Source organism: Lynx canadensis, chromosome C1 (assembly GCF_007474595.2).
Source record: "Lynx canadensis isolate LIC74 chromosome C1, mLynCan4.pri.v2, whole genome shotgun sequence".
NCBI lineage: Eukaryota > Metazoa > Chordata > Mammalia > Carnivora > Felidae > Lynx > Lynx canadensis.
In genome coordinates, this window is record NC_044310.1 from 146548772 (window position 1) to 146575858 (window position 27087).

General features: G+C 41.8%; 1 protein-coding gene across 1 annotated transcript in view; it reads left to right on the top strand.

Moving 5' to 3' along the window:
- Positions 1-269: 269 nt before the first annotated feature.
- Positions 270-27087, top strand: part of GALNT5 (polypeptide N-acetylgalactosaminyltransferase 5) — a 41534-nt gene continuing 14716 nt past the window's right edge. Inside the window, exons 1-5 of the mRNA XM_030327651.1 lie at positions 270-2067; positions 15177-15343; positions 16855-16974; positions 24960-25095; positions 25683-25802. Of these exons, the coding sequence (XP_030183511.1) occupies positions 617-2067; positions 15177-15343; positions 16855-16974; positions 24960-25095; positions 25683-25802 (1994 nt within the window). The 5' untranslated portion in view covers positions 270-616. The remainder of the gene's footprint in view (positions 2068-15176; positions 15344-16854; positions 16975-24959; positions 25096-25682; positions 25803-27087) is intronic.

A 27087-nucleotide genomic window follows, 5' to 3' on the forward strand; every position in this document is an offset into this window, starting at 1 on the left:
CAACAGGGTTAATGAGCAGGCATGGGGTAGGTGGGGTTACAAACCAGGAACACATGCCCTCCAAGTTTTCTTTCCCTTTAATTGCCCTGAAAACACACACACACACACACACACACACACACACACACTCACCGAACACGGAAGGTGCGAGCTGAATGAAGTTTTCTGGGTAACGGCTTGAAATGTTTTCCTTATGAGAAGTGGTGTTGAGTTACAGCGTGCAGACGGGCGAGCTGGGAGGAGAGGAGTGGCCGTCCCAGCCGGGCCCCCACCTTTCCTCGGGCTTATAGGAAGGTGGATGTGGGCTCAGGGAGACAAGTGATATGTTGAATTGTCTGGTGGCTGCAGTCAACTGTTTCCAGGGTGACCTGAGGGCAGTGTTTAGCACAGTGTAGCCAGGGGCCAGCCAAGCAGGCAGCGATGCTCTGCTGTGAAATGCCACGCAGGCAGAGACTGACAAGCACTAGGAGCTGAGCTTTCCCCCTTGGACTGCTGTTTCCTGCTGTTTTCAGGGGAGGGGGCGCTTTCTGGCCACGCTGCTGCTACTTGAGCTCTCTCTCCACTCAAGGTAAGCAGGCTCAAAGGGAGGGAAGGCTGCAAGCGGAGCCTTTGCACCATGAACAAGATTCGAAAGTTTTTCCGAGGAAGTGGGCGAGTCCTGGCATTTATATTTGTCGCTTCTGTCATCTGGCTGCTCTTTGACATGGCAGCTCTCCGCCTGTCATTCAGCGAGATCAACACTCGGGTCCTCAAGGAAGACATCGTCAGGCGGGAGAGGATGGGATTCAGAGTTCAGCCAGGCCAGATGAAGATCCTTTACAGTAGCATGAAAGAAATGAAGCCCCCACTGAGGGGACATGGGAAGGGCGTGTGGGGCAAAGAGAACTTTAGAAAAACTGAGAAGAGTATGGTCAAGGTTGAGGATGACTTGGACCAAACCCAGAGGGAAAGAAAAACGCCGAACGCCCTGGGAAGGGGCAAGGTTGCCCCTTTGTGGCATCCTGCGTATTTCCAGAGCCTTCCAGTGACTTTCACCAAGCAGAAGACAGAGAAGCAGGACCTCGAGCCTGAAGCCTACTCTCGCCACATGGCAAAGCAAGGGGGCACTCGGGGGGCTCAGAAAACCCCATTCACAGCAGCAAGAGAAACTCAATTGGCAGAAACATCCGTCCAGGCAAGACCTGTCAGTATAAACCAGGAGACCCTGAAGAGTCATAGTCTCAGCAGTGACACATCAAAACAAGCAGCCGAGAGAAACCCAAATGTGACCATCGGGCCTAATACTGACAGATCAAAGCGGCAATCACAGGCGGTAGCAAATGAGAGGGCACACCCTGCCGGCCCACTCGTGCCAAAACCCAGGGAAGCCGTAGCCTTAAATAAAACTGAGACTCAGAGCAAAGAACTAGACTCAAATAAACACAAAGCCAACAAGAACCTTCCCTTTTCCAAGTTGGTTGCCAATTCAAATCGCTCAAAGAAGCAATATATTAATGAAACACAGTTGGGGGGCTTGCCAAAGGACGATCGAGCCAAAGTGGCTGGTGGGAAGAAATTCAATTTCTCTGAAAGCCACGTTGTGATTATAACCAAAGAGGAGGAGCTAAAGACAGACTCCAAAGAGGCCCCCAATCCTAAAAACAAAACTGCACTCCCTCTTGTATTGGGTGAAAGCCAAGGGAAACACATTTCCAGGAATAGAAGTGAGGCATCTCTCTCTCCACTTGCTCTACAGAGAGCGACAGTATCTCAAACCCATCAAGCCTTAGCTGAGGGGCCAGAGCGAGCAAGAATCAACTTGACTGCCAAGGCCCAACCTGCAGAAGTCAACCAAAACCATATAAAAGCTTTTTTACCTGAAGAACATGGAATGCACCATGTGTTAAGAATTGACCTGACACTTTCTCCAAGGGACCCGAAAGCTCCAGGCCAATTTGGACGTCCTGTAGTTGTCCCCCGGGGCAAAGAGAAGGAGGTGGAAAGAAGATGGAAGGAAGGAAACTTCAATGTCTACCTCAGTGATTTGATTCCAGTGGACAGAGCCATTGAAGACACAAGACCTGCTGGGTAAGATCCGTTTCTCTTCTCTTTCCTCGACCCAAAGTATTTCGGCTCTTTATGTAGAGAATATATATTTCTAGACAATTTTGCATGAGTCTTGGTCACCTAGAGAATTAAAGCAACATGAATCATTAGACACAGTCCAAATAGTCTACCATCCACAGAGAGAATAATTCTGATATACCACACCCACGGTGTCCTCTCTCTACACTTAACTTCTCTGAGACTTTGGCTCCCACCTCTATTAGCTCATGTTCCATTCCTTCCTGCTACTGAAAACCTATTAAACTTATTAGATGAACTTAATTCCTAATAAGGTATATATGAATGATAGAGCTTAGAATGCAATTCCATTAAAATAGTGACAACGAAGTGAATTCCCAATTTCAGAACTTATACATGATTAGTGGGTTTGTCAGGAATGTATTTGGGAAATGAGCGTAGAGAAGGTGCCTTCCAGGCCTCCCTGGAATTATATCTTAACCAGGAGAATTCTGCCTAACCGTGACTAATGATCACCAGAATAGCAAGTGAAGAAATGACTTTACTCCCTAAAACTTAATATCCTTTGTAGGTGGGATGATAGACATATTGGGAGTTCATTTCTACAGGAAAAATAATGTCGAAAAAGTCAATCGGTCAATAACTTACAACACCTGAAGGGTGTACGAGTGCCTATTCCCAACCACTTAAATGTTTAGAATTTCACCATTTACAAAGAGCCTGCATACCCATCACGTGAACTTCATAAGAGACCTAGAAAGGAGCCGGCAGTTGTTATGGGTTCAAGGTAATAGAGGACACTCAGAAATCATATCACTTCCCCAGGATAGCACAACTCTGAAGCTTCCCGATGAGGCTTCGCCAACCAATTCTTCAATGAACTAAATTCCTCTAACTACATCAATGGGAGGTGGATCAAATCACAAAATATCTCCTCCTGATTCAAATGCATTTTGGTTCCTTGTCCCTTTTGGCCCATTCATAAATGAAAGTACGTTGTAGGCGTATGTTCGCTCTCCATCAATACAGTTAATACAGTTAACTGATAATACAGATCCATGAATGCCTGGATATGCAATCCCTGAGCCACACAATGTTTGCCTAAAGGTCGGAATTAGGGAACGTCAAGACTCAGACTTAGCACCAGTGGTATGTAAACAGTGGCCTTGTTTATCCTCGGTGGAAAACTCTTGTTTATGACCGAGATAGTCAGCGTTCCTAGGAGGAAGGCAGACAGAGATGTGCCTGTCATGTTAGTAAGAGGAGCCTCTTCAGCTAAGGGAAGCCCTTGTCAGCTCTCTGAGCAACTGGCAAGTAGCTTTCAGCCAAGCACCAACGCCTGCTGAGACCAAGCACTGTGCCCCCCACGTCCCTCACCCTGGGGGGCTCACAACCTGGAGGAGAACACAAACATGCCCAAACTAAACATGGTAAAAGTGAAGCCCTGGGAAGTTATATTGTCCGTGGGCAGAGAGCAGTAAATTTAAAGAAGTTATTAAAATCTGTTCCCGAAATTATGCTGTGCTCTTTATCGCTTATCTCTTGCCGATTACCGCCCCCCCACTCCCCCCCCTGCCCAAAAGGATCCTAAAAATTATGTTGGACCAGCTCTGATCTGAAATCCTGGATATCATATATCACACATTTGGTTTATGTATGCACACATAAATTTGCCAGCTTTGAACACGAAATGCCAGAGAGCGAAGCAGTAGGCAAAGCGGCTTCAGTTTTACCTCCCTACCGTGGTCTGGCAGACTGCTATGGAGCGTGGGGAAGAGTCAGGCAGCGCCCAGGAGCACGGACCCCAGTTCCCAACCAGAGAAAGGGCAATTGTGTGAGGGCCAACAGCAAGTAATAATGATGTTATCAGCCATGCGATTTTTTGAGGGCTCAGTGGTGCCCAGCACCTCGTAGCTTCTGCAAATTGGTCTGTGGAAGATGAAGTTCGTGGAAACGTCACAGTCAGGCTCTGTCTTCTGAAGGAGGCTGTCCCAGCTGAGGAGGAACTGACACGTAGGCTTGACAGGATGAGTCAGGCAGCATGTGGCCAGGCCCCCTCCCTCTTGTCACACAACCCACCTTGGCTAAACATAGGCGCTCTCTCTCGGCCAGCTGCCTCCCTCGTGCTCTACACCAGCAGGGTGGAGGGGACAGTGTAGCCACAGGGGATCCTAGGTATAGGGCCCACCGGACTATTTACAGCCCTGTGTGCCACTCTTCCTTGAAAGAGGATACGTTATTTTGCTTTTCTTTTACCCAAACACCCTGCCTACAAATATGTGCAAATTATGTATTCATATTGATAAAGTTGGAAGAAAATACAAATGAAAACCATTTGACTCGTCAGGTTGCCGTGATCTGTGGCCTTCTGACTTCGAATTTATTTATTTTCAGCCTTGCTCAAAAAGTTTGTGAAATGGTTTACAAGAATGCACACAAGAAGAGTTTTGGAGCTAATGCATTTTAAAGTCAGTGTGAGGGGGAAATTGTTATAGAATATAGCAAGAAAATATGTGTGTGTGTATGAGAGAGACAGAGACAGACACAGAGAGAGATCTGTTAAGAACACAGGTGGACAGGAGGGCTTGCCTTAAAAGTAGCTACAGTAGCCCCCCACTGAAACCCTTCAATGTTAAGAATTCTGGGGGATATCTCCCCCACTGTTCTTGATATTTCCAAAAATCCACTGCTATGGAATGATTAACACAATAACTGGCATATCATATCTGTCTACTGAATGCACACTGAACCAAGAGAAAAGGGTAAAGACCATAGATTTGCTAGTATGTTCATTTGGAATCAGTTCCCCTGAGTAAAGATATTAACCAGTTACCAGCTAATAACTTCTTCAGGATGATTTAACTGATATGCTAGGAGGGATGACGTTGGCCCTGACAAAGACAGGAGACAGGCAGGATGCCCAGGACGCTTTCACCTGCTCTAGTTCCAAAATCAAACTCTCTTCTCCAAAACTGCCCTGCCCTCCTTTTCTCCTGAGTCCCAGAGAACCATTTCTAAGCTGTTGAGATGCAGTCGTGGCCTTTTCCAAAAGCACAAGCGCTCCTGTCTGTCATCAGCATTATTCTCACTCTCCTTTTCAGTGCCACCCAAGTCTCTGTCCCTTGCAGTGTGGCTGTAGCTTTCTGCATGTGACATTCTCTCTTCTGTGGGTCCTTAGCATTAAGAAAGTATCTCATTACCCTTGCCTGCCTATGATGCTCGTACCATCTACTGATGTTCCTTTTCACTGGCGCCTTCTCCCAGACCCCCACCATCCCTACCTTGAGGACCTTAGTCTGACATCACTTTTCTCCTGCACACCTTAGTCTGACATCACTCAAAATCCAACTGTAGTTTATCGACTCCGACCTCTAAATTCCAATGACCTTTAATGTGCTCACATTTACCGAACCACTCCTTGTTGTGTGCTCTTTCTTCACTGGAGCTTTGAGAATCCGTTTTTTCTTCTCACTGAAAGTGTAAGCTTCTGAAGGAAACTCTGTCTCTTCCTTCCTCTTCTACCCCCTTAGCATCGAGCAACATGGTTTTAAAAGGTATGTTTCTCAGAAACGATTTTTGAAAATTCGTCCTATCTTAAAACCGTACATGAGAGGTAGCTATTCAACTACGGCATGCAAGACATCTTTTTATAAATTAACAATGACGACCTAATTTTTCATTTTGAATATATAGACTATGTTAGTATCTGGTTTAAGGTAAATACATCCTGTTCTAACACTATGATCTATTCGTTGATCTATTTTATCTATTCATTATTCTTTAGTTCATAGTTTCGTTGTTTGGTTTCTCATTTCAGTGTTTTGACTTTCAAGGGAGGAAAAAAAATCTCCGTATTTTATTGACAATGATGCTTTATGTCAGTAAGTAAAGTACAATTTCATTTTTTGCCTAGAAGTTTTGCCTGTAAAATACTCTTCAAATAAAAAACTGTTGATAGTCATTTTAAAGTTCCACATGCAATTTTCTTTTCTTTATAAAAAGCTAATCCTTACGGTTCTTGCTCTTAGTTACTGAAGTTTGTTTCAGTCAGCAACAATCAATACTCACAGATTTTGCTAAAACGTGGCTCTGTCCATGGAAAGTGTAGGGCCATGCTACAGAGAGAAGTCTGTCTTCTGGCCTGCAGCTATATAGTTAGGATGAAAGTCCAAAAATGAACTTATTTTCAGAGTGCACTTCCGGAATCTGTTCTAGAGGAAAATGACTCAAGAAGGTTTTTGCTGCCAGCATTTGGTTTTTAAAGTACAATAAGAATTACAGCATGCTGTTCTACGACTGCTGCGCCGTCATGAGGTTACTCGATTGCTTAATTTAATGCTTTGCTTTTCCTACAGAACTCTGGCAAGCCCCTCTATAAAGCAATTAAAACCAGTCTTTACTCTCTTAGCCCAGTCCTGGGATTGTCAACCAATAATTTGATTCCTTCCTACACAGCTACAGAGAGTTTTCTTTTGGTTCATACGAAAAGCAAACGATAGCACCAGGCATTTGCCACAAACCAGTCTAAATTACTGAGGGGAAAGAAAAACCTTTCTAGAACCCTAATTTCCACCCCTTCCTCCCCTCTCAATCCTACTGAGGTCAAAAACCATAACTAATAAATTACTGGAGGACGAGGAACGATCGGGAGAGAAAAAAAAATAAAAACTGACCACACATCTTTCCAAGGATTGGGCTCCTACAAGTTCATCAGGCTGGGAAAAAAAGAGAAACTTTAAAGTTAAATAAAGTTCAAATGCTTTATTTTTTCATGGGATAGATATTTTAATTGATGAAATGAGACCACTCTTGTGACTAACAGTGATCAGGGAATATTATCTAGAATTGACTGGTGATGCTGTAGGATCTCCCTGGAAAATGAAACAGGAGTGGGAAAGAAAAATCTGACAAGGTGATTTAAAAGGGTTATTTCTGGTGCTTTGGAGTGTGTGTGTGTGTGTGTGTGTGTGCGTGTATGCTCATTTGTGTGCATTTGCGTGTTTGTATGTGCTATTTCAGGCGGAGAGCAGGAAATAAAAAGCAAAAATTGCTTAAAATGTACTGACTAGACCATGGCATGACAAAGGTTAAATGGGGCCAAAAGATGACACAGAACATTTCCATACTCACCTTTATCACACCCTCCCCATCACGCAAGAGTAATAAGGAGAAAGATGATCAGAGGACCTAAAACACATTTCTGCTACTAGCTCAGAGAGAAGGAAACAGCTAAACCATGCCTCATTAATGTTAAACTGAGAAAACTGTTGCAGCAGATCGGGGACTTTTTCTCCCAAACACTGCCAGAGACTTAGAAATATTTCTGGGAGAGAATAATTAGTAAATGCAGGAATCCGAAACTATTTACACGTCTCTTTTACACATCTAATCCGTGTGCCTGATATAACCTAATTTTATCAAACTCTTGCCGCTCTTGTCTCAGAAAATAAGTGCCTGTTGGGCTGTTCTGGGAGATCCATTCAGAGCAGAGCCTCTCAAGAATGAAACGTTGTTCACTCGAGGGTCAGGAAGTTGGGGGAAAATAACAGTGTTTAGAAGCTCTATTTTGTTGTTTGCTCTCAAAGTGAAAGAGGCTTTGCAGAGTCCCCTCTATGTTTAAAAAAAATCTCTGTTATTCCAAATGAAAGTATCTTCCAAATGGCCTCCACTTCTAAAATGTTATGTGTGGACACGTGTGAGAAGGAGCAGTATTTACGAGGGCCTTTCTGACTTGCCTCCTCTTATCTGGTCCTTAAGACCATTCTCCAAGGCAGGTACTATCATCATCCCAGCTCTACCAATGGAGAAACAGGACCTAGAAGAGGCACCTGAGATCTGAGATGGCAGCAGATAATTCCCCGGGGGCAGTCCCTTTCCTTTATGTTCTGGGCAGTGATGTGCGTGCGTGCGTGTGTAGATTTTCTAAATGTGTGTGTGTGCATGCTTTTATTCTAACCAATCCTCACAGCAGTGCTATGAAAGATATCCTCTCTCTCGTATGATTTACAGATGAGAAAAATGAGGCTGAGGCTCTAAAGGAACAAATGATATATCTCCTGTCCCTGCAAGCCTACAGCCGAGCTGAGATTCAAAAGAAAATTTCCTGACAGCTAATTCTAATGGTCTTTCCATAAAGATACAGCTCCTCCTTCTTTTGCTTCCTTATAATCCTATAACTTTGACAGAAATAAAGACATCTCTATTTCTCTTCCTTACACGTGGGTCAGAGGTGTAGGAAGGGAGTTAGTTTTGCATGTCAGGTACCTCTTCAGAGAAAAAACTTGTAGGAAATTATTTTCTGCACAGCACTAAGCAAAGGTGAGTCCAACACTGCCAACAACCTCAGCAGTGAACATCCCTAGGCTCCCGCTCTGTGATCTGACATCTGAACGTGGCCCCTGCCTCCAAGGTGCATACAGCAAAACGTTATGTGGGAGCACTGGGTACTCCTGGAGTAAGGAAGAGAGAGGCCAAACCCGGCCTGAGAGAGGACAGAGGTGTTTGAAATGTGACCTGAAGGGGTAGGAAGTTGGAGAAGTGGGGGAAAGATATTTTTTTAAAATGATCCGTTAAGAAACTGAGGGAAATGTGACATGGGGTGGGAGAGGGCCGTGGAAATGAGACCACAGAAGATCAGCCAAATCCAGATCACTCAGGATCTTGTTAAGGTTCTTCTAAGGGCCAGCAAGAAAAGGTGGGAGGGGTTAAAGCCATAGTAATAGGAATTTAATTTCCCTTTTCTCAAGGGTCTCATGACCCAGAAGGAATCACTTATGGGTGAATGAGGCTAACGCCGTATAGAGAATCACAGAACGTGAGTACTGGATGAAGCTTCGAAGTCCATCTAATCCAGTCCCTTATGTGACAGAGAAGTCCGAGAAGGGAAGTGACTTGCTCAAGGTCACACACCGTAGGAGAGACAGAGCTACCTACCCCCAAGGTGCCCTGACCTCCACCCAGAACTGTTTCTGCCACATTACTCCACCCCCGCTCTTCCCCCTTTCATCCCAGTCTCACTCTGACAGCTGCCTGCTCAAAATAGACTATTGTTAAAGTGGTGCATGTGGATCCTGAGTCCAGTGGCTTTGATGGATATACGGTTACTTCAGGAGCCACAGCCTCAGCTGGCGAAAGCCTTTGGAGTAGAGGTGGTGAGCGTGACTGAAATCTTATAAATTAGTTGGGCAATTCTGACCGAATGCCAAGGTAGTCTACCCTAGAAAGAACAAAACATATAAAAGTAAACTTTTTATGTAACTATGCCCTGTGGTCAGGGAGAGGAAAAGAAGCCCCAATACAGCTAAGTTCTCATAGAAAAGAATAGAATACTGGACAGAGCTCCTCAGCTGAATGCCCGATTCTCCTTCTGATCCTCCTGAAGATAGCAGAGCTTGGGGAGTGAAGGCCCCTGAAGGCTCACCTCCAGGCACTAGTTGAATTGCAAATCAAAGTTGAGAAACATTCTCCTCGACCTTCTGTTCAAACCTGAGAAGACTGAGACTTGACCCACATAGTGCATTTTGATGGTTTTGGAATAAAATGAAAAATTCATAAAAATGAGAGAATGTTATCGTTCCCCCAATCTTATGATTTGAAACCTTCTTTATTGGAGAGACGACATTCAAATCAGGTGAGTGGCTGAGCATTCAGCCTCACAAGCCAAGAAGGCAAAACGCATCACTGTTCTGAGTCTCTTGATAAAGGATGAGCCCTTGATAGAGCTGAATTAAAGGTTGGCCTGAGAAAAGGTCAATATACCCAGTCAAAATGGGTGTGTTTGCATTGTAGGTAATCACAGGTCCTCATGCGGGTTTTGACTATGGAACTTACACGGTATTTTTATATCCATTATCACATCAAATCTTCTCAGACATTCTGTGATGCAGGTACTGTGATCTTCACCCTAAAAGTGAAGAAACTGAGGGTCCGTACAGTTACGCGACTTACTGATGGTCACGCAGTCAATAAGTGTCAGAAAGGAATCAAAACTCGGTCCCTCGTCATCTTTCCCAAGTCTAGACAAAGTCCAGAAAGCTGTCCCACGACGGTACTCCCCATTTGTACTAAGTACTTAGATTGGCTGCCATAATGTGAGTCTAGGCTTCCCCCGAACAATACAGATTGGGTTCATTTTTAGGTGCAGCATGAAATCTGTGGACTCTAAACACCTAATTTGTGTAACGGATGAGCATACGGAAGAAAGATGTGACTCCCTAACCTCAAAAAACATTACCAACCCAGAAATATCTTGCATTTAAATAAGACTTGACTTGGGCTTCAGCCCCTCCCTTCAATACAGCAGAAAGGTTTCCAACAGGCACATTGGAAGAAAGGAAATTTGTTTTAGTTGGGTCAGTTTTGAAACAGTTTTTACAGACTGCAGAAACTAGATGACTGTACATAAGAAAGGGAGCGAGAGTTAACATGGAAAGTCTTACTGGCCTGCTGGTTTTTCTGGACACCTGGAAACATGTTTAACCTGCTGAGTTGTGCAGGAAACCAGGTACCTATAAATGCTAGAGTGCCCTGATATCCCAGCCACCTGAAGCAAGGCACGCTCTGCAACTTTGTACTTCAAACCTCTTTCACCTCCTTCTGTGCCCCTTTTCCCCATCCTTTCATGCTCCCCCTTTTTCCAGGCACCAGTATGGCCTGTGCAATATTACCTTCTTTGAATGGATTCCGTCCATGCATCTGGAATATGTATCTGTCAATAATTGGCACAGGTCCTACTTATTTCTTAGGAAACTGGCATCTAGGAGAATCCTTCAGGACCCACCCATGTGCATGCCTAATGGTGAAACTAAGGAACCATGATAGGATAGGGTAAATGGAAGCTCAGATATTTGGCCAGGGGAGGCGCTTTCCCCGAATCTCCCAAATCTCTGAGAGCTGTTTCTACCTCCAGTTTCAAACTGTCTAGCATTATGACACGTCTTAGAACTTCCTTCTAAAAGAGACATAAAAAAACCTACTGATTTATTATCCAAGAAGATTCATCTGTTAGCCCGCTTGTTTACCTCCCCAATGTATTCTCATTTGTAGCTAGATTTTCTAATTTTAACAATGAAAAAACTCTCAGGACTTCCCAGTGGAGGCTTATTGGTTCAGATGGCTCAGGCAGAACTTGGGCAGCTGACCCTTCCTTTTTAGAATTTTTTTTTTCTCAGTACCAAATGTTATAAGGAACGTTTAAGTGTGAAATGCATTTTACATCCACTTGCGTTATAAAATTAGAAATGAAGAAGTCACAGGAAGTCACCGACGTCTTCCGTAGGCTTCCTTTCACTCAGGCTATTACACTCCTCTTAGCTTTACTTCCTCTCTCCCAGCCTAGAGCCCACAATGGCACATTTATCTATTTTATACCAGTATCCTCAAAATCCGCTGCCACTTTTCTACCTCATTTTCTCTGATGACCTCTGGATTTGGATTAGTTCAGCAATTTGCTTTTATCTTCTCCTACCCCGGGGGCTGACCGACCCTGGTGGAGCAAATCGCACCGGGTATTTTCACTAGAGGTTTGAAATCTCCCAATTCAGGAGGGTACTCAACGCTCCTCAAAAATCCTTTTAGGTGTAGTTAGTCAGTACTCCTTCCCTTTATTCATAGTGTCTCAATATTCTCTCTTCTTCTCAACACCCTACCCTATTACATTAACAAATAACCCTTTCTCCAACATGAGCTACAAATTCTTTCAACTTCTCATCCCATGTGCATAAACTCATCTATATACATTACCACGTTTTTTCTTCCGATCTCAGAGAAAAATACCTCTTCTTCCACCATTAATCTTTTGATTTAAGCTCCATGCCATCTCCGTTTTTTTCCATCCATCCATTTAATGTATATTTATCAAATATTAATTACGTGCAACTATGCTACAAGCTTGTGGCGTTGTAGTAAGCAGGAAATTCTAGATGCAGAAGACATGAAATAAAATCAATAAATTAATGCTGTGGCCTCCAAACCTGTGAAACCACATGTTTCTGTTGTTTTAAGCCAGAAGGTTCATCGTGGGCAGTCACAGGAAACTAAGATAGAGCTCGGAATCAAAACATGGGTTGCTGCTATAATAAATACCTAAAACTGTGAAAGTGTCATCCATTTACCTTGAAGAAAATTGCTGGCAGAAACACAGACGTTAGTGATGCTGCAGGTGAGGGCTTAGAAGGAAGTGAGGAGCACAGAAAAGAAAGTTTCTGTCCTCTTTAAGAATACATACATTTGGGGTGCCTGGGTGGCTCAGTTGGTTGCGAGTCCAACTTCGGCTCAGGTCATGATCTCGCAGTTCATGGGTTTGAGCCCCACGTCAGGCTCTGTGCTGACAGCTCAGAGCCTGGAGCCTGCTTTGAATTCTGTGTCTCCCTCTCTCTCTGCACCTCCCCTGTTCACACTCTGTCTCTCTGTCTCTCTCAAAAATAAATAAACATTTAAAAAATGCTTTAAGAATACATATATTGTCTTGAACAGAATGTTGGTAAAAAGATGACCTTTCTAAGTGCCTTTTGTGAGGGTTCAGAAGGAAATGCAGAACACATTAGTGTGAAATGGAGGGAAGATGATCTTTGCAAGATAGTGGCAGAAACCTTGATAAATTGTGTCCTACAGCTGTGTGGAAAGAAGAATGTGTAAGTCATGAACTTGGATATTTAGCTGAGGAATATTCCAAGCCAAGCGTTGAAGGTGTGGCCTGGTGTTTCTGTTCATAGTAAAATGTGAGAAGAAAGATAAATTGAGGAAGAAACTGAGAAGCAGATTTTTTTTTCTTGTAATTTGTTACAGCAGCCACAGGAAACTAATATAGCCCTTAGTGAAGTCAAGAATATCTCATATTATTCAGAAATGCCAATCTGTGGATCTTTAGTGTAGGATAAGATTAGTTTAGGCTGCCTGTTAGTTAATGTTAACATTAAATACCTGATCACTAGATCGCGATACCTGATCAAAACGTGTTTGTTTGTTTGTTTTATTTTATGTCACTTGAACATTCAGGTCATGCTCCTATCAGCACTCAGTTGATTTTTTTTAAAGATTATCCACCAAAAATAAGTAAAATAAATCCACTTTCTCTTAGAACTCAAGTTCCCAAACTGGCCTATTAACAACTCGTGAGTTGTCCTTTTGTTTGTAGATTTTTATTTATACTGATAGTTTTTTAAGACATATATTCTAAGGGCCTACTGCTGAATTGATTTTGGGGATATGGAGATTGGATATTTATGTTTTCATGAGGCTCTTGTAGGTCACTATAATAACCATCCACTTTAGGGAACCATTGGAATTACAGACCAAAGCTGGATTTGCCTACCTTTTCTTAAGTATCCGCTGCGTGTCAGATATAAACTAGGTGAGTTTTATACAATATTTGCATTGAATCCTACAATAAGTGGATTCTTAATCTCTGCTTGGAGGTTCTTAATCTCTGGCAAACTGAGGTTTGAAGAAGTTGTACAATTTATCTAAGCCAGTAATTAGGGGGACTGATATTTGACCACTTATCTATCTGCTGCCAAAACCCATGCTCTTAGTACAGAAAAATCAGCATAACGCAGTGAAATGAAGACCATTCGTTCGCATTTCCTTATATATCTTTTCCAGGTGAATCATGCTGAGTAAGTAATCTAACTTCTCAAGTGTCAGTTTGCTGTATTTAGAGAAGAGGTTAATAATATGGATCACAACCAGTTGTTACAATTATCTGCATAATAGTACTTTATTAAGTATGATGGGTAAATGGTGGATGCATGCAAATATGGTTTTACTATGGTTTTTACTCTTATCTATTTCTTCTTTACAGACTAAGCAAAGTGTAGTTATATTATCTGGCAGAAGTGTCTACTCCCACAAAATGATACATAGACTGCCAGCTTCTTTTATTCTCGAGAACTGAAGGCTTCCTGAATGGCTATTTCTAGAGCCAGACTGCAGCAGAGTTTGAGTCCCAACTGTGTCATTCACTAACAGTCCAATCATGAACTAGCCTCGCCATGATTTCAATTATTCACCCGTAAAAGGGGGAAGAGATCCTGTTGGTTTAAATTGAAATGATACAGCGTGCCCATAATATTTATTTAGGATCATCATAATTTAATTATGACATTACTAACAGTAGCCGTGCTAGAAGGATGGTGAATATTCTTTGTGAGGTTCTGCTGGGCACCCTCCTGAGAAGTATAGCACAGGCAGGGGATGGAAGAAACCAGCAGTGAGGCAGTGGGCACTGCAGGGCAAGGTAAAAAACCAAGACTAATTACAACCTACCTGAATACCAACTCCCACTGGAGCCTTATCCTCCTCTCTATGCCAGCAAAATTATTTCAACTGTGGTTACTCTGTAGCACAGAGAGTCTCAGCAAGTAACCCCTAAGTAGATAGGGAAGATGAAGAGTTTAATTATATATCTCCATATATCTCCATACATGCATTCACGTGCAGAGTGAGAAAAAGAATATTTCCTTTGGCACTTGGCAGGAGGCCAGTTGGCAGGGCAATCATAAGCTACTCGGTAACATTAATTATGTCGGAGTGTTCTCTTGTGGTATATGGTCTAATTAGCATAGCGGTCGCTACCATTTGGTGAATTCCTGTGCCAGGAACTGTGCTAGACAATTTATGTGCATTCTTTCTAGACCGTAAAACTCTACTGAATAAGAACTTTCACCTAATTTTAAAGATGAAGGAACTGACATATAGAGATATTAAGTACGGTATCAAAGGATAAAGATCTGAGAAATATTGGTGTTGAGATTCAAAATAGTGTCTAACCAATAAAGCCTATGTCCTGTCCACTACAACGAGATGCCTCCACAGGAACTTCTCATGGCTTGCATTGCTTTTATAGCAACTACTATTACTGGTTATTTCCTCTGCGGTTTATTTTATTTATACCCTTCCTCAAGAAAGATACATGATAAAATTATCACTGATATATGTAGTAGATGACAGATTGATGGATGAACAGATAGATAGAAAAACAGATAGACATACCCACAGATAAACAGGGCGTGTGAGTCTATATGTATATACATACAATTGTACTCTGTGACTTTTAAAACCATCTCATGGCTCTTGTTAGCACATCACTGTGCCCTGCTTGTGTCCTGGCCCAGGTGTGCAGAGCAGCTAGTTCACAACAACCTCCCGACCACCAGTGTCATCATGTGCTTTGTGGATGAAGTGTGGTCCACTCTGCTGAGGTCTGTTCATAGTGTACTTAATCGCTCTCCTCCGCACCTCATCAAGGAGATTCTTCTGGTGGATGACTTCAGCACCAAAGGTAAGAAAAACACTCCTGAAAATTAAACTTTGGTATATATGTAACAAGTCAGAGTTAGACTCCGTGGAAAACAAAGATATGGACGGTCTGTGGTTTCTTCCTCAAGAGCAAATCACATTACATGTTAAGTGTTGAGAAGACAAATTGTCTATAGGACCAAACAGATGAAGCTTCAACAGAGTGCAAAGGCAGAATCCACCATGGTGCAGAAGAAGTGAAGAATCTCTCTATTGGGGTTATCACATAATTTGTGTACGTAAGTGGACCTTTTCCACCTGAAGTCCCCTTCCCACCACACCACAAATTGCCAAAATGCGACCCACTTCAGAAAACTTTAGCGAATAGCAAAGAGAGGACAACCCTAATAGAACAACGTAGCTTTGATCATGACCACAATGACATGGGCCAGTTTCATCAGCCTCAGAGTGCCTACCAGAATCACACTGAGGTCCGGGAGCAGGGAAAATCCATGAGAAAAACTGGTTGAAAACTTTGAGAAGGGGCCTTGAGAACATACAAAGAAATAGTATCTAGTCACCAAGCAAATGATAGTCTTCTGTATGAATGGCAGGTCCAGATTTGGAGGGACCTAAAGCTTAGATGGTTTCAGGGTCCTCTTTAAGAAAAAAATCCCACAGGGGTGACTGGATGGCTCAGTCAGTTAAGCATTCGGCTCAGGTCATGATCTCGTGGTTCATGAATTCGAGCCCTGCGTAAGCTCTGTGCTAACAGCTTAGAGCCTGGAGCCTGCTCCGGATTCTGTGTCTCCCTCTCTCTCTGCCCCTCCCCTGCTTGCTCTCTCCCTCTCTCACATAAATAAACATTAAAAAAAGAAAGAAAGAAAAAGTCCCACAAAATTAGTAGGACAGTGAGCAGCAGAAGTACTTTTGGAAGCCATTCTTACCTAGGATATCTGTCAATAGCTTAATTACACATAGAAGTGATTGCATGTCATATAAATACACCCCATAGAACCCCAACAACATTCTTTTAGATGGATTCCTCTTTGGCCACCCAACAAGACAAAAGAGGTATGATGGAGAGGGCATCATAGTAGGGAAGTGACAGTGGACTTAACCAGTTGCAGTTGCAATATCTTTCTTTCACAAATTTTTCAATTTGCATACAATGTTTATTTAGCCTTCTGCCTGGGTCTTGGCTTGGCTTGGTTTGTAAGCTGGGAAGTTTGTACAGAAACCTGAGCTTATTTTATTTCAAGGCAAATTTGCCCTGTCCTGACAAATACTCAGAAAAGGTGAGCCCTCCTCTGTAACTTGGCAACCCTGAAAAGGATTTGAGATTTAAGAAACAGATAGCTTAGAGAATTGAATACAGACAAAAACCTATCCAAGAAAATGACATCAGAAAATAAAATCATGGCCCAAGGAATAAAATTTATCAACGATAGTAAATATCAGAGTTTCTAGAATTTGATGTTAAGGAGGCACTGCTAGTATTATCCATATCTAGTTACTCAAAGTGTTTCCTTATCTATTCTTGCTGTGATATAGACTACCTGAAAGATAATCTGGATAAATACATGTCTCAGTTTCCAAAAGTTCGAATTCTTCGCCTCAAAGAGAGACACGGCTTAATAAGAGCCAGGCTGGCAGGAGCACAGAATGCAACAGGTAAGAAGCTGTTAATTTTGTATTTTGGCTTTTTTTTTGTTTTAGTTTTTTTTTTCAAATATACAGCAAATTTGAAATAATACTGCAGGGAACAACCATAATGCCATCATCATTCCACCAATATTTAGCTTTTTGCAATATGTGCTTTCTCTCTCTCTCTCTCTCTCTCTCTCTCTCACACACACACACACACACACATACACACATTTGTTTACACACACTTTTTTTTTCTCAACTTCTGAATTTACAGACATCATGACCCTACAACTCTGTGTACCTTAATAGGCATCTCTGAAAAAATATTAGATAAGCACACTTTCATATCTGAATATCGTCTTGTTTATGCTCTTTTCAGACTCCCTTATTGCTCCTGAAATGTTTTTAATAGTTGCTTTTGTCTTTCAAAATTTGAGATCTAATTAAGTTTCATGCACTGCATTTGGTTATTTACTCTTCTTGGTTTCTCAATCTAGAGTAGAAAACACCCTACTTATCACTGACTTGTGTTTTTTTCAGTGTCCAGGCCATTTGTTCTGAACATCTGACCACATTCCGAAATTTCCTCACTGTTTCCTCATGTTACACTCAGGCTAAACATTTCTGGCATGCATACTGGATAGAATTCTACTCTGTAGGTGGTAGGACTTGAATACTGCTTATGGCTTCAAATCAAGAGACACATGATGTCAAGTTGTCCAACTGTTGGTGATGGTAAATTTGAGCACTTAGTTAAAATGTTGACAGTCAGATTTTTCTTTGGGGAGTAAGAAGCAATCTGTGGGGTAATACTTTGATCCACATGAATACTCTGTTTTCCCTACATTTTACCCAATGGTTTTGCACCCATTGATGATCATTGCTTGGATCATTTATTGCACTGAGGGCTGTTCATCTCTTCTGCCTTCCCTCCCTCTTCTTTTTCTCCCACCCTTCCCCTCTCTCCCTCCCTCCTCTTTCCCTCTTATAGGGAAATCCCCACTATTAATTTATGCTTTCAAAAATTCAATTTGTATGTTATCAGCTTCCTTCCTTCCTTCCTTCCTTCCTTCCTTCCTTCCTTCTTTCCTTCTTTCCTTTATTTATTTGTGGTACTCAAATTGTCCCAAATTTGATCACTAGGAGCCCCCTCAAGCCTAAGCTGTCTTGGCCTGATCCTATCTGTATTTGAGGACTTAGAATTGTTTACTTCTCTCTTCCCTGACCTGTGTCTGCTCTTATGATAGCAATTTCTACCTTCCCAAGAGCAATATGCTCTTTTCTTCACCTCTTTTTAGTGTGTGGGTGTTGGGGAGTGAAAGGGAGGAGGCAAATCTTTTCTCTCATGAGGACTCTAACATTAATGCCAAACATATAGGTTCATTTTCACATCCTGCTGTGGAAAGACCTGTACGCCATGATGATCGCTGAACTTACATACCAGGTTCCATTCTAAACACTTTCTGGACTAATTGATTTGATCTTCACAATAACTCTAGGAGGCAGGTACAAGTACTTTCCTCATTTTACAGATGAAGATATAAAGGCACAGTGAGGTTATGACTTGCCCAAGTTCTCCCAGCTAGTAAGTGATACAGCAGGATTGGAACCCAGAAAACTCTGAATCCTCAGTCTTACCTACTACATTTTGCTGCCTCTAGACATTTAGATATCACTCTCCTCTGTAAGCCATGGCATTGCAGATTTCCACCAGCTTGTATTTAAGCATGTTCTAATGGTAAATTATCTACTCACCTGAGTTACACCACCTTGTAATGAGACCACAAATCTGGAACTTTTCATATCCCACTGGTTTGCTAACAAATGTCTTTGGCCTGTAATGGAAATTTTAAACTAACTACAAACACATCACACTAAAATTAACATTGCAGGGACAGATAAGATTCTTAATGATAGACTGCATTTGAAAAATTAAGTAAAAATCCATGTTTGACTTCTTTTGGGAAGTAATTACCCACAAATGATACAAAACTAGGAAGTGAGGAAATAGTCCAAACTGACAAGTTTGGGGCTAAGATCTGGATAAGGAACATCCCCAGGCAAGTGGGACAAGAAGTACAATGTCCTGATGTAGAAATATGTTCTGTCTATTCAAGCTAAAGAAGGAAGTTTATTATGGTTGATGAGTGCTGACCATAAAGAGAGTGGTATGAGATTCATTTGGGGGGCAAGGCAAAGGCAGGCTTTTGCAAAGTTTTATGAGTCATCTGAGGAGTGTAGGCATTATTCTTGGTATAATATGAAGCCAATGAAGTACATTAAACAGGTGAATAAAATTGTCTGACTTAATTTAGAGCTCACTTTGGCTGCCTTGTAGAGAACGGGTATTAGGGAAATGTGAGAAGAAGTAGGGAGACCATTTAGGAGGCTATTACAGTTGTCCAGGCACCAGGGAGGTACTAGGACAGAAGAAGGGAGTGGTCAGAGTAAGAATATATTGTGGATATGGAGCCCACAGGACTTGTCATCAAGTAAGATATTAAGAGAGTAATAATGAAACGAGTCAAAAAATAAAACAAAACTAAAACAAAAAACCCCTAGGACTGGAATCAGAGCAACTTGGTGGATGTTCCTCATAACCAGAGGAACAGATTTGGGATTGCAGTTGAGTTCCAATTTTGTTCATGTAAATTTGAGATGAAAATGAGATATCCATGTAGAGAAAGCTGATAAGTGCAGAGCCAGAAAGGCAATGCTTATAAAAACTTCTCTCTGCCTTGCATGGAGCACGACGCATGCTGGAGATGATCTCCGCAATAGTCCATACTGTTAAGACAACACAGGAGGCCTCTTCAGATGGGGTGCAATGAACTTGGTCAAAGCAATTGCCTACTTGGCCTGTTCAAGTACTTACGGTTACAGCCATCAAATCATTCTTTGAATTTAGTAAATACAAATGTAATAATGTAAATTTGGCTCTTTGTCCCTAATACTCTCGAGCACATTAGCTCAATTTTAGTCTGGTAACTCTTAAAACTATTTTGACCATAACCCATGTTAAGAAATAAATTTTGCATCAGAACCTGCTGCATACCTATGTTACACATATAACTACAATAGACATTTCATGAAATAACATGTGCAACAAATTCTAGTATCTTCTCTTTTTGTTTTATTTGTTTTTTAGATTCTGGCCAATCCCACTATGTTGTGGTAGTGACTTGCTAAGGGGTCCCAAATTTAGTTTGGAAAGTCCAGCTAGGTGCATCTTAATTGCTTGTCACTGTCTAATGAAGAGTTGCTTCTAAACTATCGTAGAAGAAGAAGTAGAAAGGTATGTTTCAATGGGATTAGTAATGGCTTTGTCCAAGGATATATTCAAGGGCCCTGAAGTGTACTTGAGTCCTGTGAAAAATTCAAGGGGATTCAGAATCCTGTACTAGCTTTAGGTGAGGAAATAATTCAAGGACTATTCAGGGTCTGGACTGAGCAAGGCTGGTCAACCTGGTGAGTTCTCCCAGACTCCCCTCTGAGCATTCCCCAGCCATCACAAATAGAGCATTAGTAGGAGACGCCCTGGACCTGAACAGTCTCTGTAATCAGAGATCAGCAAAGGTATCAGGGCAGAAAATGTCTCTAGACTGCCTCAGCCAAACAAAGAGATGAAGGACCAGAATCTGAATCCAAAATCTGACAGACCTTAATAGCTATGATTTCCTAAAGATTTACCCTTTAGGATTCAGAGAAAAGGAAGGTGAAACCACAGACAAGGAAGGATGAGATCAAAGATCCAAGGACCTGCAAAAATTGGTCAAGTGGCCCTGTTTTGGTCCCAGGGTATTATTAGACTCTCTGAAAGTACATAGTACAAAATATTAAGGGAAAAACAGTAACTCTCTGACAACTGGCAATGTTCACTACATATTCAGTTTTCAGGGCACGATACGTCCTTCATCTGGATCTGATTCAGGCAAAAAGATCAGGTCCAGGTCCCATCAGTTATTTCCTGAGAATGAGGAGTTAGACTGGCCAAACAGGATTTAAAAACTTGAAGGGTATGCCACGGTCAATGGATCTCTAGGGAACATGTTCTATATGAAGCCACAGAAGTAAAAAGAGACACAGTGATTGAGGTGCAAGTGTATAAGCCAACCTCCAGGATCTCATGCTAGTATTGAACGAAAGAGCAAGTTACTGCCCTGCCAAGAAGAGTCTGCAGTCAGGAAGGTTCAGTAGTACACTCCAGAGAGTCAGAATAGAGATCAGATTCTCATTTCCTTTGTAACAATGGCATTTAGGAAATATTTGACATTGCTATGAGCATTCCAAAGAATCAGTTGGCTAACCTTAAGTATGTGGACTAAAGTGGCATCTAATTCCTGGACAACCCTGAGGTCTCCTGAAAAGCAACAGTCCTTCCGTAAATTTCTACAACTTGTTTTTTGCTGCAGGTAAAACAGATGGTTTCCTTAGCATCATTTATAAATTATTATGAAAATTTAAACAGCCAGACAGGTTCACATTCCTCAAGGAACCCTACACACAGCAAACCAACACTAAACTGGTGCTGGCACCAATATCCCAAGCTGGTTAGCTAAACATATATGGGAGCCCATACTCAACAAGAAGCCAAAGCTTTAGGCACATTAAGCATCTCTGGGCTGGTCAAAAAGTAAATAAATAAGTAAGTTACAATCAAATCCATCTGCAAACAATCCAGCATTGCTGGGACCTACTCTTAGGAAACAGAAAAACCTGCCAGTTGGCCATCAAGATAAGATTATTTTGAGCTCTTGCTTAAATACTCATTGACAAACAGTAACAATACTAGCCGTTTATAAGGAATTTAGGTATTAAGTAGATCTTAGAAGTAGCTCTATTAGGTAAATCTCAGAAAGGTTAAGTGACTTATCCAGTGTGGCTAAGGAAAGCAGAGCTGCATGACCTCAGTCCTACGTCTATTTCACCGTGACTCTCCAGGATAGGAATAGTGTGTGAAATGTCCCCAGACCATATCCACCACAAGTGGAAATCCTAACCAGAGTCAGCAACATAGATCCCTGGTCTAGCTCCCGAGATCTTATTTTAAGTTAAAAAGTGTCTGAAAATGGAGCAATGACATTCACGCATAGGAGGATTCTCTTCTTGCCCAAAATAAAACAGTATAAAATCCCAGTCTATGTTTTGGGCAGAGGCTGCTTCCTTTGGGTCCTGGCAACAAGTGAATGAAAATCTGTATGGGGATCTGGGCCAGGTGGGAAGTGAATGTAGGGTTTGGGACCCATCTAGCTACCACCAAAGACTGAGAAAGTCAATCCAGACTCTTTGACCCTATAAGCGTATCCTGAGGATAGGAACAGGGAGTCTAGTAGAGACTGCTCTTTGGTTTAAATGGACCAGCAGTAGCAGTGATAAGAGGTAAAAACAGAGAAGGAGGCAAACCATAAGAGACTCTTAAATACAGAGAACAAAGGGTTTGCTGGAGGAGAGATGGGTGGGGGGGATGGGCTAAATGGGTGATGGGCATTAAGGAGGGCAGCTGTTGGGATACGCACTGGGGTGTTATATGTAAGTAATGAACCACTGGGTTCTATTCCCGAAACCAATACTGCATTGTTTGTTAACTACCTTGACTTTAAATTAAAAAAAAATAATAAGTAGTAAGAGAAGGGGACTATCTTCTGCACCTGTTATATATACCAACCAAGTAGGACCTTAGCAGACCATGCTTGCATACCTTACACACTAGATGGCCCCTGTGAACCTTCACACACAGGGAGCGGGCTGTGCAAGGGGAGACCCTTAGGAGACAATGATCTTTCATTATCAAGCGAGCCATAATCTCTGAAAATAAGACTCCCCCAGCATGATCAGGAGTTATAACTGTTGTGTCCCAACAATTGAAGATGAGCGGGGACGGAAACTTTGGTCTAGCACAACCCACTTCGGCCTAAAGAGACTTCTCAAGAACATTCCTCACCAACATTTTGGCTAAGTTCGGTTTCTTCACCCTCTTTCAAAAATTCCATTGTTGATCAGTTAATTGATAAAATATTGAACCATTAATTAAGAGGTTGGTTGCAGTTTTTAGTGGATCATGATCTATCATCCAGGTATCTAATTTCACCTTGTTCTTTGCCTGCTATTATCTTCTGCCTTTACTTCAAGCCTTCACGGTCTAATAGCTTTTCCTCTCTCTGGCCATTTTTTGTTTCTTTTTTTAGGCACACAGGCAATGGAATAAACTCTTTTCTAATATCAGGCTGCCACTTGGCTGTGCAAACTTGGAAAAGTTTAAGTTCTTTGTTTCTCTTCAAAAGGAATAAAACTTAGACCTCCATCTCATTTCCGAAGTGGGAATAAACATTAGACTTATACTTCAGGGTTGTTGCATGAATTAAACAAGACAGCCATGTAGAATGCTTAGAACCATTGTCTGGCATAGAAAAAAACACTTAATTGAAAATAACTGATGTTATTACTGGTTAGTCAAGAGCTAAGGGGGGGGGGGCAGCCAGGTATTAGAGTGGTCAGTTCAAACAAGACAAAATCAAAGTAACGCTCAAGTCTTTAATCATTTCCTCCAATAATGTAAGTAAGAAGTGTAAGTAAGAATTGAAACAGAAGAAAAGTGCTGACTCCCTCAATGTTCCATTCTTCCCTGTAGAGAAATGGACTGATGGATTGAGCAGATGTGAGGATCGTCTTACTGCCTAAAGGAGCCCAGAACAAAAGACTCCTCCTGTTTTATAGCCCTGGGGGCTAGGGTGAGAGAAAAGAGAGGGGTAGGAGTGGGAAAGTACCAAATGCTGAATCAGAGTGGAGGCAAATGTGCTGGAGATCTACCCATCTCCCACATGGTGAAGCCGGGTTCCTGGCCTGAAGCAGTCCTCGGAGTGGAGGAAAATGGAAGAATGTGGACTGGAAACACAGCTTTGCTGAGGGCATGTCCACTGAGTGGGAGGGAGGGCCTGAGCTCTTGACTGCAATTAATTCCCTTCAGAGGCTGGGGCGCGCTGGCTGCAGACCGTGTCTGGTGTGAGAGGGCGGCCTCCCGCCACGAGGCCTGCCAGAGAAGCTTCTGTGATTGCCTCTGGTCAGGCCTGAAAGGATACATAGGATTTCGGTCATAGTTCAGATTCCTCAGGTTATTATTAATCTTAGACGCACACACACATACACACACACACATAATCCACTTGCATAAATCATTTGGAACAATGTAGATGCTACTTAGAATTTTATTGAGATGAAAGTACTGCTGCACACAACGAAGAGGAGAACAAGGATTTTTAATGAGTATTTTTTAGCCTCCAAGTTTCTCTTTCTTTTCTCTTTCTCCTGCCACGCTCGTATTTTTTATTGTGGTAAAATACAGGTGACATATAATTTACCGTCTCAGTTGTATTTCTTCAGTGCACAGTCCAGTGCTCTGAAGTATATTCACACAGTTGTACAACCCATCTCTAGAATGCTTTTCAGCTTATAAAACTAAAACTCTCTACCCATTAACCTATTCCCTATTCTTCCTCCCACCCCTGTAGCCCTTCCACACTGCCTTCTAGCCTTGCTGATTCCTCCCCTTTTGCCTGTTTGTACCCCTATTATGCAAAATGGTATTTCCCCTTTCTGATGCCAACCTTGGATTATCAAACTCTGCCTGGTCTTCTGAAAAACAAAGCTCAGTTTTCCACAGACCCCCCACCCCTACCCCAGGGTAATGGGACCCACCCTCCTTAGAAGAGACAAAGCAGCCACCCTTTTAATACTAAGGATTCCCTTCAAAGTCTTGGCTACCCATTCAAAGTGGCTTATCAATTTTTTTTTTTTTTTTTGCAAACAAAAATGATGCTTCCAGAAACAAAATTTCTTTTATTTCATGATAGAATGAAAATATAGGGACCAGGAATTCGGTGATAGTTCCGGCCTTTACAATGTACTGCCTTTGCAATCACCTTTCTGGAGCAATCTCCAAGACCTTTGAACACAACAAACACACACTCAGTATATCGCTTTTTTCAAATGAACTTTTTTTTCTGGCTCTCTAGGTGATGTGTTGACATTCTTAGATTCTCACGTGGAATGTAACGTTGGTTGGTTGGAACCTCTTCTGGAAAGAGTTTATTTAAGTAGAAAGAAGGTAGCCTGTCCAGTAATCGAAGTCATCAATGATAAAGATATGAGGTAATATTGTCATATTCCACAGGATACTTCTAAGTGACTCATTAACTAACAGCAGCAGAAAGTACTGGCCATATTCCTCGGCTGCACACTTTTACAAATCTGAGAAATACACAGTTAATCCATTTACATAAATGGAAACACATAATATATATATCGAGATCAGAGAACGTCAATCCAATTGTTTACTTGATCATCAAAAAATGCTTAACCCTTAATACCAAGAATTCCTAATACTCATTGTCCAGTTCTTTCCTCTTTCTATTCAGCTGTGCCCCAAAATATTTATCTCCCTTAAGATTCATTCATCTTTTTTGTGGGAAATATACATATGCTCTTAATTTTTTCCCTCAACAATATCCAGAACGTTATTAAAAGAAAAGTGGAAGTTAAAAACAAGCAATCTAGCCAATTAGTCACTAATGCAAGTTGTACTCATAAATTCTCTTGAAATGTTATAAAAAGTTTGTGATAATCTCGAGTCATTTGTGTAAGCACTTGCTTCATTCATTTTAACAAGACATGGTGTCAGGTTGATCAAGTATATGTGTATGATCTCAAGCAGCATTTGTGTTCTTTTCCTGGATTAGTTACATGACAGTGGACAACTTTCAAAGAGGCATCTTCGTGTGGCCCATGAACTTTGGTTGGAGAACAATTCCTCCAGATGTTGTTGCAAAAAACAGAATTAAAGAAACTGATATAATACGGTAAGCGTGTGAGATTTAAGATTAGGAGGCGATCGTGTATCTTTTTGCAAAGGCGTGGGAAGCAATCCCACGAAACAAGTATTTCCCGTCATTCTATAGACCATCAAGAATTATGGTTTTAGGGGCGCCTGGGTGGCGCAGTCGGTTAAGCGTCCGACTTCAGCCAGGTCACGATCTCGCGGTCTGTGAGTTTGAGCCCCGCGTCAGGCTCTGGGCTGATAGCTCAGAGCCTGGAGCCTGTTTCCAATTCTGTGTCTCCCTCTCTCTCTGCCCCTCCCCCGTTCATGCTCTGTCTCTCTCTGTCCCAAAAAATAAATAAACGTTGAAAAAAAAAAGAATTATGGTTTTAGCCAATAGATGATCAAAAGCAAGCAAAGTTTCCCTAAGAAATTAGTTTCCCACTACCAAAACTCATTTTTTCAAATGGTCAATTATACCCTATTCAGCCCTGAATCCAGAGAAATTTGCTAATACTATTCCTTCTCCCTGGGATTTACAACCTAAGAAATATAAACTAGTTGAATATGCTGCATAAATGCTATATAAGCACACCTAACATTAAAGGCAACATGAGTAAAAATTAGAAGAGTAAATAATAGTAATAAAAGTATTATTGTAATAATAACTATTGTTAGGATTTTCTTTTGGTGTCTAACCCTACCCCTTCCATGGGAGGGGTGCCATATTCTGTAAGTGAATTGAGAAATATACACAGAAGCAGATATGAACTGAAAGTGGGGTTTTATTGCTAGAGAAGCTGGATTGAAGAACACAGCTTAGACCTGAAGTCAAAGTGAAGACTTCTGAACACTTCCCCAGGAGTCTAGACCTGCATGAAGCCAGCCTCAGGCAGAGTGGCAGGAGTCCCAAAGACTCCCCAGTTGGAGAGAGAACTTGAACTGACAAATGTAAAGAGAAAGCCCAGCCCAGACTGTGCATTGTGGCATTATCTCTCAGAACTTACCCCCTATCCTTTGCTAGGTGCCATGCATTCAGAATTGATATTCCTAGCAAGTCAAGTAGGCTTATTATCATTTATTAAGCAGTCTGCATTTAGCCCTCTCTATAACCCTAGAAAAGGTGGTAGGTAGGATTGCCATTACAGAGATGAGGACACTGAGCCTTAAAATAAATAATTTTCCCAGGGATATATAGCTTGTAAAAGAACAAATTGGGATTCAAATCCATATCTGCCTGAATGTAACACTCTTGCTCTGATCCCACACCTAAAGAACATTTTTGCCTTTTTCAGACTCCCATTTGGAGGGTCAATGTACTGATCAAG